At 40.8% G+C, this 15103-nt stretch overlaps 1 protein-coding gene across 1 annotated transcript in view; it reads left to right on the forward strand.

Moving 5' to 3' along the window:
• BICC1 (BicC family RNA binding protein 1) overlaps positions 1-15103 on the forward strand; it is a 109239-nt gene that overhangs the window by 33611 nt on the left and 60525 nt on the right. Inside the window, exon 2 of the mRNA XM_068140052.1 lies at positions 10284-10330. Within this exon, the coding sequence (XP_067996153.1) occupies positions 10284-10330 (47 nt within the window). The remainder of the gene's footprint in view (positions 1-10283; positions 10331-15103) is intronic.

Below are 15103 nucleotides of genomic sequence, written 5' to 3' on the forward strand. Positions count from 1 at the left end.
ATAGCTTACTAACTTGCGTATCCAGTTTCTTCCAACAGAAGGAGATATATTGGAACCCACCCAAAAATGTCTAGATATGACAACAAATAGACTGTTAAATTCACTGAGCATACTGGAATTCTTCCAATTCTTCTTTGGCTGCTCTACCAGAGGAAGAATGATCACATATTCACTACAACTGTAAAATGTTTATATGGTCTGCATTGTTTTCAGTTTTTTTTTCATGAACTTTGCAACAAAGGTGACATTCTTAGTCTTTCATTCACTGCAAGAGTCCTTTTGTCATGGAATATGTAGAAATTGGCTGATTTTGTAATATTGTGCAGGTATTATGCAGGTCCTGATGTGACAAATTTGTCAGCACAGTATATGGGCAGATAAATTTCTACTAGTCGTCTTAGTTGTTGAGTGTGCTAGTAGCCTCTAGAGTATTTGGCATTTTCACCCACACCCCCTTTCTGATACCTCTAGTTCTCATTGCAGATTTACTCTTCACGTATTTACAATGAGCATCCTCAAAACCTGAAGGTTGTTGTTTGTAGGAGTTTAAGAAAATTTAAATGCCTGGTCTTCATTATTGACTCTGGAGAACTTGGTCCTATTTGTGAAGCTGCTGTAGAGATTAAAATTCTAAGATTGATGCTATGTGTTGCAGATGACTGATGAAATGTGTCATAGTAAATAGTCAGAAGAACATATAATGTTATTGAAAAGCCAATTGAAAAATAGCATTTGAGACTGTTATGCAAATTTCTTGTTCTGTTAGATCCTGTTACTTTTCTTGCCAGACCCTTTCATTTTAGCCAAGTCATCTCTCCATCTGACAGTCTTCCAGTTTTCAGCTTAGAAACTAAGCTTTGTAATTACAAGAAAAATGGAAAATTGTTTTGTTGACATTTCAGCAAATTTGAGTCCCGGTCATATTTGGTTTTGACAAAATATACTCTACCTTTTTGTTCCTAAAGGCATATTTTCACTGTGGACGTTGGCTTGATACAAGCAGACTTTCAGAGTATGCAGGAGATGTTTTCCTGTGCACAAAGTGATGGCACTAATTTTTTTTGTGAGGTAGTTTCTGGTTCAATGACAAAAGTTTTTGTTTAGTTTTTTGTTTGTGTAACTGTGTTGGTAACTTCTGAGAAAACAAAATCATTGCTGCTGGAAAAGATCTTTAAGATCATCAAGTCCAACCATAATTCAGTAAACTATGTTCTGAAGAGCCACACAGTGTGTGCTTGCAGTCTAGAAAGCCAGTGGCATCCTGGGCTGCATCAAAAGAAGTATGGCCAGCAGATCAAGAGAGATGATTCTGCTACTTTATTCTGCTCTGATAAGACTTTTCTTGGAATACTGTGTCCAGCTCTGGAGCCCTCAACACAGGAAGGATGCTGACCTGATGGTGTGGGTCCAAGGAGGACCATGAGGATAAGGGTGCTGGAGTGCCTCTCCTCTGACAACAGGCTGAGAAAGCTAGGGCTGTCCAGCCTAGAGAAGAAAAGGCTCCTGGGAGACCTAATAGTAGCCTTCTACTACCTAAAGGGGACTTACAAGAGGGACTGTAGTGGTGGGGCAAAAGTTGGAAATTAGGGGAGACTTAGGTTGGATGTTATGAACAAGTTTTTTCCCATAAGGTGGTGGAGCACTGGAACAAAATGCCCAGGGAGGTAGTTGAGGCACCATCCTTAGAGATGTATAAGATGAGGCTAGACAGGGCTCTGGGCAACCTGATCTAGTAGAGGATGTCCCTGCTCACTGCAGGGATGTTGGACTAGATGACCTTTGGAGATCCCTTCCAAGCCTACCCTTTCTATAATTTTATTTACATGCTTCTTGAACATTTCCAGCAATGGTTCCAACATCTCACCACACGCAATGTGAAGAAGTTTTTCCTAATATCCAATCTAAATCTCCCCTGCCACAACTCTAGACCCACTTCCTCTTATCCTACCACTAGTTACTTGGGAGGAGACCAACATCAGCCTCGCTACAACCTTCTTGAAGTTCTAGAGAGCAGTGAAGTTGTCTCTTACCCTTTCCTTCTCCAGACTACACAACCGCAGCTCTCCAGCCTCTCCTTACATGATGTGCTCTCCAGACCCCTCTCCAGTCTCATTGCTTTTCTGTGGACACACTCCAGGACCTCAAGATCTTTCTTATAGTATAAGCTTTCAGTATGAAGAGCTGTCCATTTCATTTAAAATAATAATATAAAAATAACTCTTGCATAGCTAGCCCTATTTCAGTGGCAGTTTCATAAAAAATAGTTATTTACCATGAGGATGACCTCAGCATAAGTGTTATGAATTCTTTCTTGTCCAGTGGAGATAGGAAAGGTGAAGGATAGGGTAGATAGGAGAGGTAAAGGATAATCAGTAACTTCAGGTGTATTATTCTACAGTTTCTTGAAATTCTGTTGATTTGTTATGCTTCTGTTAAAGATTACTTTGATTCAAGGAACTTTTTTGCTCTATTGTAGCTGAAACCACAAGAACAGAATGTGTTTTTGTGTTCTGTTGACTCTGGTATTTCAGTGCAGCTAGAGGAAAGAGTTTTTGGTACTAATCAACTTAAAGGCAAATCAAAAACATTTTATGTTGTGTTTTCAGTAACAATTTCAAGAGTTGAGGAAATGAGGTACAAAGGTGATGTGTGAGATCAATACAGTTACAAGAATTCGTTCAAAGGAGATTTAACTGGTGTATCTTGAGTTTTGTTCCTGTAAAGCAGAGCCTATGTTGTAACTGTTTTTCATAACTGAAATAACATTTGAAGTAGAAGTTCAAACTCACTTTTCCATGTGAACTTAAAAGAAATTACAATTGGGCTTCTTTACGATTTGGTGATTAAGTAGACAAGCCGTGTGCTTCATGGATACCATAATAGTTAACACCTGTTTCAACTGTTTTATATTTGTATTGGATGGAACCTCAGCAATGCAATCTATCTTGAAAAGAAAAAACCTAATATAAAATATTTCATGGTATGGAAGAAATTATAATAAACACAGAACAGCTTAAAATGTAAAATGCTTATTATGCACATTTACATAGCCTTCCATCTGCATTTCTGAAAGCAGTGTTACAGTTTTGTGTAAAAATAATCCTAGCTTTTGTGAAGGTCAGTTATGTGATTTTTTTTCAATACCATAAAATAATACCATTTCTAAGAAAACAGTGCTTCCTGAGTAGTAGAGGGTGGCAGAGATGAATTCATTTTCCAGTCAGAAGTCAGTATGCTCTCTTAATTGCTGTTTGATTTATGGTTTCTTTCAAATCTGTTCTGGGGACATGGACCACTGGCAGGAGGGTGTGGCTTTCTGAATCTCATCTGGAGATCTTGTCAGAGTACTAATACCTTCCTGTTTTTCACTAGAGATGCTCTTAAGCAGTTGTTGTACATGTGTGATGGGTTACACCCATCCTGGAAGCAGGGGGGAGGGCTTGTGAGAGCATTGCCCTCCCTTCAGGGGGCTTTCCCCTTGGGAAACTGAGTTAGTCTGTTCCACTCCCCCTCCTTGTTCGGCAAGGCTATAAAAAGGAGGACACTGCAGCCATTAGTTCTCTTGGCCCCTGCCTTGGCCTGGATGAGGACTGTCATTGGCTCCCTGCTTCTTTGCTGCATGGTCCTCCTTGCTACATCCACACCTCTCCAAAGAGACTGGTGTTGTATTCTCATTTTTCCCCATCCATCCTTGTTCCTTACCCTTGTGAACCCTATATATATATATATATATATTGTTTGAAGAAAATTTTGTTGCTCTCTCTACTTCCAAACCGACTCAAAAGTTATTTCTTGGTGGATTTGCCCCCTTCCCTTTTTTCTCTCTCTATTGGGAAAGAGGAGGTGGGGGACAGGGGAGGGAATCTCAGTCTTGCCCCCATCTGAGCTCTTAAATCCTAGTTAAGGCTCAAACCACCACAACATGTGGTTGAGTTCAGGAAGTAGTTTCATGGGTGACAGTCCCTCTTTTCAGTGGTGCCCAGTGATACAACAGGAACAAGCTAGAACACAGGAGGTTCCATCTCAACACAAGGAGACACTTCTTTATTATGATGGTGATAGAGCCGTGAAACAGGCTGCCCAGAGAGGTTGTGGAGTCCCCTTTTCTGGAGATATTTGAAACCCACCAGGGTGTGTTTCTGTGTGACCTACACTAGGTGATATTGTTTTGGCAGGGAGGGTTGGACTTCATGATATCTGGAGGTCTTTTCCAACCCCTAACATTCTCTGATTCTGTGACTTAGTTGCACTTGTTCTGTAAAGTGCGCTTTTGATACCCTAACTGCTCTTCTACTGGGGTCTTTTCATGCCTGGTTCTGCTGGTGGATGAACCTTTGGTTCTGGTGAACGCTTAGAGATAATTGTCTGCTACTGCTTGTTGATGCTGTGGTTGCCCAAACACCTTCAGCCTGTGTATGGTGGAGCTGCCAGCAAAGTTAACGACAAAGATCTTCTTGCTGCTGCCCTATCCAGCTAAGTAAGACTGGGGAGCTCTTGCAGTAAATGCCTTCTTTTTTTCTTACCAAAAATAAAGCTAGACCTGGACCCCCCCAACTGTGGCTGCACAGAAGGCTGTGCCATCAAAGGAGAGCAGTCCAAGGAGGAAAGGAACAGCAAAAGCTTGCTTGCTTTAGTTGCTGAGACCATTCCTAGGAAACAAGTCTGCCTTCCAGAAGTAGCTGCTTGGACTTGTCCTCTAAAAACATTATCACAACAACTGAGGATACTGGGGATACTGAGGAAAACTCTAAAATTGGTTTGTTTTTATCATTATTTGAAGTGGAATTTGGGAAGCCATTAAAAAACAACTGCATTTGCTGATGCAGTATCACCTAGATGAGGATTGGTGATGGCAACTCAATAGATGATAGGCATTAGTGTCACTTCTTAATGTTGTTTGTAACTAATGTGGTATTGCCCAGGTGGCCAGGAGAGCCAATGGCATCCTGGCCTGCATTAAGAACAGTGTGGCCAGCAGGAGCAGGGAGGTCATTCTGCCCCTGTACACTGCACTGGTTAGGCCACACCTCGAGTACTGTGTCCAGTTCTGGGCCCCTCAGTTTAGGAAGGATGTTGACTTGCTAGAACGAGTCCAGAGAAGGGCAACGAAGTTGGTGAGGGGCTTGGAACACAAGCCCTATGAGGAGAGGCTGAGGGAGCTGGGGCTACTTAGCCTGGAGAGGAGGAGACTCAGGGGTGACCTTATTGCTCTCTACAACTACCTGAAGGGGGGTTGTAGACAGGCAGAGGTTGGTCTCTTCTCCCAGGCAGCCAGCACCAGAACAAGAGGATACAGTCTCAGGCTGCACCAGGGGAGGTTCAGGCTGGAGGTCAGGAGGAAGTTTTACACAGAGAGAGTGATTGCCCATTGGAATGGACTGCCCGGGGAGGTGGTGGAATCGCCATCGCTGGAGGTGTTCAGGAGGAGACTTGACAGGGTGCTTGGTTGCATGGGTTAGTTGACTAGGTGTTGTTGGATGATAGGTTGGACGCGATGATCTTGAAGGTCTCTTCCAACCTGGTTTATTCTATTCTAAGTCATTCATTTCATTCAAAGTCAAGAGAAATGTTAAACTCGACTGTTAAAATCTGAAATCTTATTTCAAATTTAGTGATGATGTGGCCTACATTGTACTTTCCATGCAGCCCTGGTGCAGGCCCTGTCAGCCTCCCACAAAAAATTTACTGTCTTGGGATTTTGAGAGCTTGGAAATGTTCTGCTTTTTGAAGAAAGCTTGTTCTACTATTAATGTTTTAATAAATATTAGTAAGATTACAGAAGTATCTGCTGGGGTGCATTCATCAGATGTAAATTTTGGGAGCTTCTCAGTATGAGATATTGAGGATGAGGTTTATTTTGAGAGTTGAGGTTAATAATCTCAAAATTAAGATTATTAGGAGTTGGTTTAGACTAGGTTTTAGGAAGAAGTTCAATACAGGGGTGGTGAGACTCTAGAATAGGTTGCCTGGAGTGGTTGTGGATGCCCCCTCCCTGGGGGTGTTCAAGACCTGATTGGATGAAGCCTTGAGCAGCCAAGTCTAGTTGAGAGGGGTCCAGTCCATGCCCATGGCAGGGGGATGGAAGTAGATTATCTCCGAGGTCACTTCCAACCTAAGCAATTCTAAGATACGGTGTGGTTAGAGAGAAGGTAATCTTTGGATACAAGGACCTAGCAGATTCTTTCCTAGACACAAATTAACACTTGCTTTTTATCTGTTTATCTGATTTGAGGTAAACCTCAATGATTTACTAAACAGTGGCTTGTTGTAGTGAGCGCTGTAAATGGTTTTTGCTTTTAATGACTCACGCATAAATTTCACAAGTCTAGATTGCTTCTTTTTCTCATTTGCCTGCAAAAGCTGCTGGTTTTGTCATCTTGCAACAAAATCTGTTTAACCTTTAAATTGTGAACAGAATGGATGTATTTTCTCCATGTTTGGCTTCTCGTACTTTTTTGAGATGTGCTAAACTCTGTCTGCTTTGGAGAGAAGCAAAGACTCGGAGATAATCTCATGTGAATAGTAAATGTTTCACAGACATACTGGTAACTTTCTTAAATATGAGTACTTAGCCTGAAGATAAACATAGATTAAAATGTGAGTAGCATCCCAAAATTCATAAACTACTGATGAAATTGCATTTTTTTCATAATTCATAGAAATAAGAAAGTAAATACTCTGAAGCAAATCAATTAAAAGACTAAACTAATATAATAGATGTGAATAGTTAGATCCAAAGGAAGGAGGGCAAAAGGAAGAAGAGGTGGAGAATAGCTAACCTAAAAGGAAACATAATATCAAGCTTCAAGTACTTTAGTTTCAAACTTGTAGGCAATCTTTTTTATTATAGTGGAAGGGACCATCTGAAGTGTAACTCATTACTTTATGCAGCAGTTCTGACTATCTTTTAAATGGTTATTCAGTGCATAATGGAAATTATAATTACTAGATTGCCTCAATATGAAACAAACAAATTTAAATGAAAAGCAATCAGAGGCATACCTCTTCTTGGATTAAATAGTGCTGCTTCCTGGACACAAAATGATCAAATATTGATATATTGCATGTAGTGTTTAGTCATGTGAAGACCTGTGGAGATATAAACACCTTGAACTTAAATGCCTTTCCCCAAAAACACCATACAGTCTTCCCTGCCTTTTCAGAGATGAGACCTGGCAAATGGGTTGTCATAAAGCATATCTTACATGCCGAAAAGCTGAATTGTATGACCATATCTTTATAGTATGGTATAAGGACTAAACCCACTGATTATGAATTAAAGCTGTTTCTGAAGTGCCTTTTGCTCCAACTTTGCTATTGTCAGCATTCTGTGTAAATGCCCTGCAGAGCACTACCACTATTATCTTAACCATCTCTTGTTTGTCTTCAGTTTAGAAATCATGTGTTTGCAGCTGGGATAAAAGCTGCAACTTCAGCCTCACATCTGTTGTGTTCTCTTTTCCAGTTTGTCCCCTGTAGCCTTTGATTAAAAGCACGTTGGTTCTGTTTGACTTGAAATAGTGTGGTAGTACTCCTCATTTCCCAAAAGTGTTTCATAGCTGTTTCTGAGTGAATGGAAAACTTATGAAACACCATGTATCTAAAGTGGCTGCTGTCAGGGTTTTTTTTGTCTGCTAGTATCTGGAGCTTCTAAATCTGAAAAACTGAAACTTTCCTTAATTATTTTCTCTGCTTCCGGAAAACCTTGTTCTGGTGAAATGTGTGCCACTGTCCTCTTACGGGTTTGTGTGGGTTTTGAGGATGAGGAAGGCTTTGTTTTCTTCTGACTTGTGCAATTTTTTTGTCTGGAATTGCTCTACAGCAAAATGACTGCTTGACAGACTTTATTCACTGTCTCTGCTCTGCCTATGCTTAAGTATCTAATACAGTGCAGGAGTTTTAACAAAAACTTCCTAGTGTATGCTTTTTCAGTGGTATTTAAGTGTTGTTATTTTGAGACATTTATTTCAAATGCAATCACATGGCTTGCTCTGGGGCAGAAAAAGCTATCTCATGTGAGATTGAGACAGCGAGATGGAGTGCAAGCTTAGCAGGTTTGCAGATGATGACAATCTGAGTGGTGCAGTTGACAAGACAGAAGAACAGATGCCATCCAGAGGGACCTGGACAGGCTGGAGAGGTGGGCTGAGGAGAACCTCATGAGGTTCAAAAAGGCACAGTGCAAGGTCTTGCACCTAGGTTGGGGCAGTTCTAGATATCAGTGCAGGCAGGGGGAAGATGAAACTGAGAGCAGCCCTGCAGAAGAGGACTTGGGGGATGCTGGTGACTGAAAAGCTGTACATGAGCCAACAGTGTGCACTTGCAGCCCAGAAGACCAATGGCATCCTGTGCAGCATCAAAAACATGGCAAGTAGATGGAGAGAGCTGATTCTGCCCCTCTGTTCTGGTATTGATAGGACCAAGGTCAGTGGTTTGAAATGAGAGAACAGTAGATTTAGACTGGAAGGTCATGCTTGACAGGGCTCTGAGCAACCTGATCTAGTGGAGGATGTTCCTGCTCATTGCAGGGGGGTTATACTAGATGGCCTTTGGAGTTCTCTTCCAACTCAAACTATTCTAGGATTCTGTGTCTCTAACCTGTATCTGCTAGGCTGCATGAGCAGAGTTAGAGTTAAGAGGTTGGAATTGTTTGTGTAATCAGAGTGATTGGAACCACGTACCTCAAACAGTTTTGAAGCCAGGGTGATGGAGTGAGATAAAGGTGTGTTAGAAAATATAGAAAATTTGTGATGCTTCTTCAATAGTTCAGTACCATTCAGGAAACTTTCTTTGCACCTGAGTTCTGTTTGGAGACATCCCTTTCCTCAAGGAGAAGGAAATTATCCTCCTCATAATGAGCTTGAGCTACTGTGTTTTGAGTTGGTTGCTAGGTCTCAGGTTGCAGCACAAATGAACTGCAACACAAAATATAGGCAAACGGTTACATAATTTAATCCATGCAGTCATTTACATTGACTAAATCTACATTTATGGATTTAAATTCAAGTGGTAGATAACTCAGGCCCTAATCCAGGTCTTGTTCTTAAAATCACTGAATTGTATCATTGCTTGTTATAAGCTTCCAAGCCATAGCCTACAATGATGTTTTATCGTGGTGTTGTCAAGCACTGTTTTTGAAAAGCACTCTGACAGCTCTATACTCTGTTTTCAGCCCACACGTATCTAGTTGTTATTCACTCTTCCTTTTGTTAGCTTTCGTTTTATGCAAATGTCCCAATGTTTCAGTGTACTAGCACACTAGCTTACCCTCTGTGAAGAGGAGATACTGGGAACCCTTCTATGCATAGTCCTTCGCACCAGTTCAGTTGGCACTGCAGGAGATGCGTGTTGGGTGTGAGGAGGGTGTCATTCTTCATAGTCTCTTATCCTCCACTTTGGATTGGTGTGAAGAGTGTGTTTTGATGGTGTTTCTCTTCATAAAGTCAACATTTTCACCATTCAGCATCAGATTTTAATTTTTTTTAGGCTATGAGGATGAAGATCTCTAAATTTTTCTGTGCTTAGTAATTGCTTCTTTGCCCACAGTTGCCAGCCCTACTAGTAGCCATGTTCAGTGGTTCAGTGCCACTGTTGGCCTCAAGACATCTTTCTTGAACATGGTTCTCAAATGTGCTCATGCCTCTGACTCTGTACAGTGGCGCCATTTCTAGTGTAAGCGTCTAGGGCTGCCTTTTGGTTTTCAGCTACTTTCAGTCAGCATGGGCTTGGTGGAAAGTATGTGTTGTAAAATTTTGCTGGGTAACAAGCTAGTGAGAAAACATTTAACAGCACTAATAAGCATTTAGTTTTTTTCTCTGGTACTTTCCGGTCTCAATAAACCACATAGCAGTAGTTTTGTATTTCACTTCAATGTAAAAAACAGAACAAAGAAATACTTCTAATGTGGTTGTGGATTACCATTCTTAATCTTGATGTAGCAAATCTTGGGCCCTCCTAGCTTTCTTTTGGTCCTTCTGTTGGTGGAATTACATGCCAGAGTATGCAATGTGAATAAATGATAAGACTTACACATGTACTTTGCAACTAAAATACTAATAAGTGTGTTAGAGCTCTGGTATGCAAATCAGCATCTGCTTGGGACAACCCCCCTAGCAAATGACTTGCCAAAGTTTGTTCTAGGTATTAGTCAGTTGTTGATTAATGTTTATTGCATGAGAGAAAAGTGACCTGGAGTTCATATTTCGCACTAGCACGAGCTCATTGATAATTTCTGTATTTTCTCTGATACATTTAGTAACTGGATATTTGCTTTTGGTTTACAGCTGCTGCAGAGGGCAAAGGGAAAAGTGGGGAAGACTTCTTTCAGAAGGTAAGAAAGGTATTTTATTTGCAGAAAACAGTTGACTAGAGGAAAAATCACTCATTGCTCAGTCATGAGATCAACTGGTTAAACTTCACATGCACTTCCCACTGTACTGATCACACTTTAAAATGTTTTTGACACTATTTCTGCTAACCATCAGCGGGAATGTGATGAGAAATATGTTCTTTGGTCTATGCTAATGCCATTCATGCACAGCAACCTTGTTGTGGCTGAATGTCAAAGTATGCATTATGAGAGTGTGTCTTTTGCTTTTATAGTAGGGGGTTTGTCCAGAAGATATCGTTAGGGGGTTTTCAGGGTTTTGTCGACGGGTAAATGCGACAGCCTATTATTGGAAAAACTGACATGAAACCTACTATGATAAAACTGAAAGCTAGATATTTGTTTGAGAAATGCAAAGGCCTTTTAACAAAGGAATGCACAATCCACAGAGTGATTCACTAAAATTTGTGGTTAGACAGAGGCATGGATGGGGTGGAAACAAATAGTCCTGCAGCAACTAAACTACAAAGGGAAACATGGTCAAGAGTAATGGCTTTGAAATTACTTTTGCAAAGCAACATGGTTTTTTGGTCTGGGCCATGTTTTTTCTTTTCTTTCCCCAAGAATAATGTGCAAATATGTATGCATTATGTTTAATGAAGATTTGCCTACAATAAGCTAATAAAAAGGAGCTGTTTTTTCTCTTACTATAGAGAAGATAGAAATGCCTTGAAACTCCTTTTGACTGGTTGTCCATGCAGTTATTTGCTGTATTTTCCATTTTTTCTCATTTGAGTGGTACTTTGAACAAAGGTCTCCTTTTAGATATGAAGGAATAGTTTATCCAGCATGTGACTGTCAGATGGTTTGAAGGTTGGTGGGAAGGAGTGCATGTACTGCTGACACATTTGTTGTAGTATTTTACAGCAATATTCAGATGCTGCTCTTCACTGCCAATGAGAACCGCTTCTCTGAACATGGTTCTTATTTCATTTCTAATGTTAGTGTCTGCAGAGGAGAATATGTCAAGCGTTCTTTTGGATTTTATCAGAACACGTGGGTTTTTTCCACTTACTCCAAGAGCTTAACCACATAGCATATACTTATTGATTGAGAAGCTCACCATGAGACAGTAGCGCACTCATGCATCCCAGAAGGCAAATCATATCCTGGGCTGCATCAAGAGGAGTATGGCCTGCAGAGCATGAGAGGTGATTCTACCCCTTTACTCTGCTCCTGAGAGACCCCACCTTGAATTCTGCATCCATTTCTGGTGTCCCCATCGTAAGAATGATACACAGCTGTTGGAGCAAGTCCAGAGGAAGGCCACAAAGATGATCCATGGGCTGGAACATCTTTGCTATGAGGATAGGCTGAGGGAGCTGAGGTTGCTCAGCCTAGAGAAGAGAAGACTGCAGGGGGATCTCAGAGCTGCCTTCCAAAACATGAAGAGATCCTACAGGAATGCTGGAGGGACTTTTCATAAGGTTGTCTAGCAATAGGGCATGGGGGAGTGGTTTGAGTGGGAGAGTAGGTTTAGACTGGATCTTAGGAAGAAGTTCTTCAGTAAGAGGGTGGTGAGACTCTGTAGTAGGTTGCCCAGGGAGGTTGTGGGTGCCCCCTCCCTGGGGGTGTTCAAGGCCAGATTGGATGAGGCCTTGAGCAGCTGAGTCTTCTGGAAAGGTGTCTCTGCCCATGGTGGGGAGGTTGGAGTGGATATCTCTAAGGTTCCTTGTAACTTAAGCTGTTCTGTGGTAATTATTGTATGGACACCATGTGGATGCTGCAGTAGATTAAAGCTGCTTCATTATAACTGGCTTTCTTAGTCTCATCAACTCTAGATTACTGAAGTTTCCAAGTACCATACACATGATACTGCAGCTAATAAAAACAGATGGAAGCTATCTTCCTTGCAAGCTTTCTTTGTTCAAATGATTCTTTGGACAGTTGCTCATAGCTTACTCACCCTCACTGTCTGTCCAATTTCCTTTTAATCAGGGTTAAACTTTTGTCTTTCTCATGTGAAATGAATAAGGCAGAGATTTCTGGAGGTAAAATGAAGACCCTTTTCACATGTTTCAGGTTGTGTAGTGTGGAAGAAAGTGATCTGTAGCATTAGAAACACATTGCAACCTAAGGCAAGCAAGATATTTTCAGAAACTTGATATGAATTCAAAATTATAGCAAATGCATTTTTTAGAAATATTTTGGAAATGAGACTATCTTCAGGGTGTTTTTGGCAGGCTGCTGAGTGGAACAGGGAGGGGAGGTGCATCGCTGAGGCACATCAAGAACTGAGGATGTTATTTGCCATGAAGGGTATTTTCTGAGAAAGTCCACCCTCAGTGTGCCTAAGTTACTGTGGGATGGAAGAGATATGAGAGGTGAATGCAGTTTTCATCTGAATGTCAAAATGACAGAATTAGCAAGGGAATGATTCAAGAAGGTGATTCCGTATATCAACATACGCAGACCCAGAGAGGAGAGAGAAGGCTGGAGGGAGTGAGACAACACCGACTTCTTGCAGATGCCTCTGGAAGCGGCTGCTGGGTCTTGCCTGGTGGCTGGTCAATAGGGGACATTGCTCAGCTACTTAATTTGGCTGCAGGAAGGACAGAAGTGACTCGTGCTCTTTGAGTAGGGCTTGAAGTCACAGACTCATCTTGGATTGTTAAGCCTTGTGAATTATGCTCTAGTGAATTTGCTGTGCTTTTAGAGAGTTAATGTAAGGGTTTGGTGCTTAGTTGTCTTCTACTGGTCTTCAAATGTGTGAACAAGCAGTATTGCTTTCTTGGATTTTCATAAACAAGCTGACTCTTAGTGGATGTAAACTGCTCCTGTGAACTTTGGACTTTGAAAGTTTAATAATAACAATTTAAATGTCCAAATGCATTATTTCACTGAGTATTTCAGCAGAAGCAAGCACATGTTCTGCAATTGCTGGTGGAATTACATTACAGAATAAGCTCTAGTTCTCAGCTGCAAGGAGCAAATTAGTGTTTCTGCTTTGTCATGGCAGGGAAGATCAAGTCAAAGCATCTCTTCCCATGCCCCTGAATTAGTGAAAAGTGGATAAATGGAGTTTTTTGCTAATATGACTTTAAAAATTCCGCCCTCTTCAGCATATTTTCTTCTTATATTCTTAAGTTTTTGTTCTGCTTGAAGCTGGGAGGAAGACACAGAAACCTAACATAGTCTCGTGCAGATTTTTCAAAACCCTTGTGAGCTGCTAATAATTTAGTCTGAAATAACTACTGTGATAGATTTCTCTCTAGAGCTCTCCAGTCTACAGTTCAGTGTCGGGTAATCTTAAATAAACATGGATTGGCTTGCTGTTATGTTAGGTACTATGGAAGTAAAAGATTCTCGTGGATCTTACTCTATTACATTATTGTCCTAATTGATTCTCTGAGTAATACATAACATGGAGTTATAACTTGTTCTTGATCCAAAGCCCATTTTCAGTTGATGGTGGCATTTTTCCATTGAGTTATGTAACATCTGGTTCATGCCTTATAAGCAAGCACGACCCTTCCCAGACAAAGTGAGGACATTATTCTGAGGAACTTGTTATTTATGTAGCACTGTAGATATGCATAGCGCTCTTGCATAAAATATAAGAAGGTGGTTGGTCTGTGCCCTGAAGACTTCATAATCCAAAACAGATGAGGGTTGGTCATGTGGACAGAGGGGAATTTAATGAGTCATTTCTGTTTGCTTTTATTTCTTGCCTTATCAAGATTATTGGGTTTTTTTTTTTGAGTACTTGGAAGTCTTAGTGCTGGTGATAGCCTTTCATTGTGAGATTTCACAGGGCATGAGACCATCAGCTGTATGGTGGGCGATAGTAGAAGGTTGGAGGATTAGTATGAGTTGGGAGAAATTCTTGGACTAACGTGGCATTGCGCATGTAGAAGGTCGTGACTGGAAACAATGCACACATGTAGTTCTGCTGAAGTGCTTGACTGCAGGTTATATGTGAACTACTCAGTTCAGCATAATTCATTGTCAGTCGTGGACTTTTAGAGCATTTCTGAAGAGACCTCTTGGCTCTTCATTACCTGGCTTTCAGGAGGTTGTCTGCAGAATTCAGTTTTGTGGAAAGCACAATGTGCTACCAGTGAGCTCTAACTTGTGGGTGTTACTGTTTCTGAAGGGTTGAGAATATTTAGCTTTTGTGGGTTGTGTTGTGTGGATTTTTGTTTGGGGATGTTTTTCTTAATCAAAGAGATGGTATTTGTAGGAATATAGTCCCTTACACAGTTGTGGATACTTAGGAGTTTTAAGATCTCAATAGATTTAGGTAAAATGTGTATTAAAATGCTTGTGCTTCTCCTAACTGCAGTCTCTTACATCCTGAAGGGGGTGTAATATTGCTTGGAAGCACAAAGATTGAAAAGGGCAAATGTTGCATGTGTCCCAGAATCTGTTTTGTTAATTGTTAGGAGCTTAGGAGTTTAAAGGAAGGCTAGAGGTTGGTCTCAGTGTGTGGGGGTTTTTTGTCATTGTTTTGGTTGGGGGGGTGTGTGTGTGTGTTTGTGGTTTTGTTATGTTTGGTTTTATTTAGTTGTTTTCATTTTAGTTCCAGTCTTTGTATGTAACACTTAATCTGTGACTTTATCTTCTTGAGTATCCCCTTAAAAGATAGTGAGGCCACTGTGGAGGTAATATTTGGCAAAACCATCCTTTAAAATCGGTTGTTCTTTCCATATAGGTATACTGGAAACAACAGTACTAAGATAAAAAAAAGTACAAAAATCAGTTATTTGAAGACAT

This window comes from Melanerpes formicivorus, unplaced genomic scaffold (genome assembly GCF_026170545.1).
Source record: "Melanerpes formicivorus ecotype bairdi unplaced genomic scaffold, bMelFor1.0.p_v2 SCAF_6, whole genome shotgun sequence".
NCBI lineage: Eukaryota > Metazoa > Chordata > Aves > Piciformes > Picidae > Melanerpes > Melanerpes formicivorus.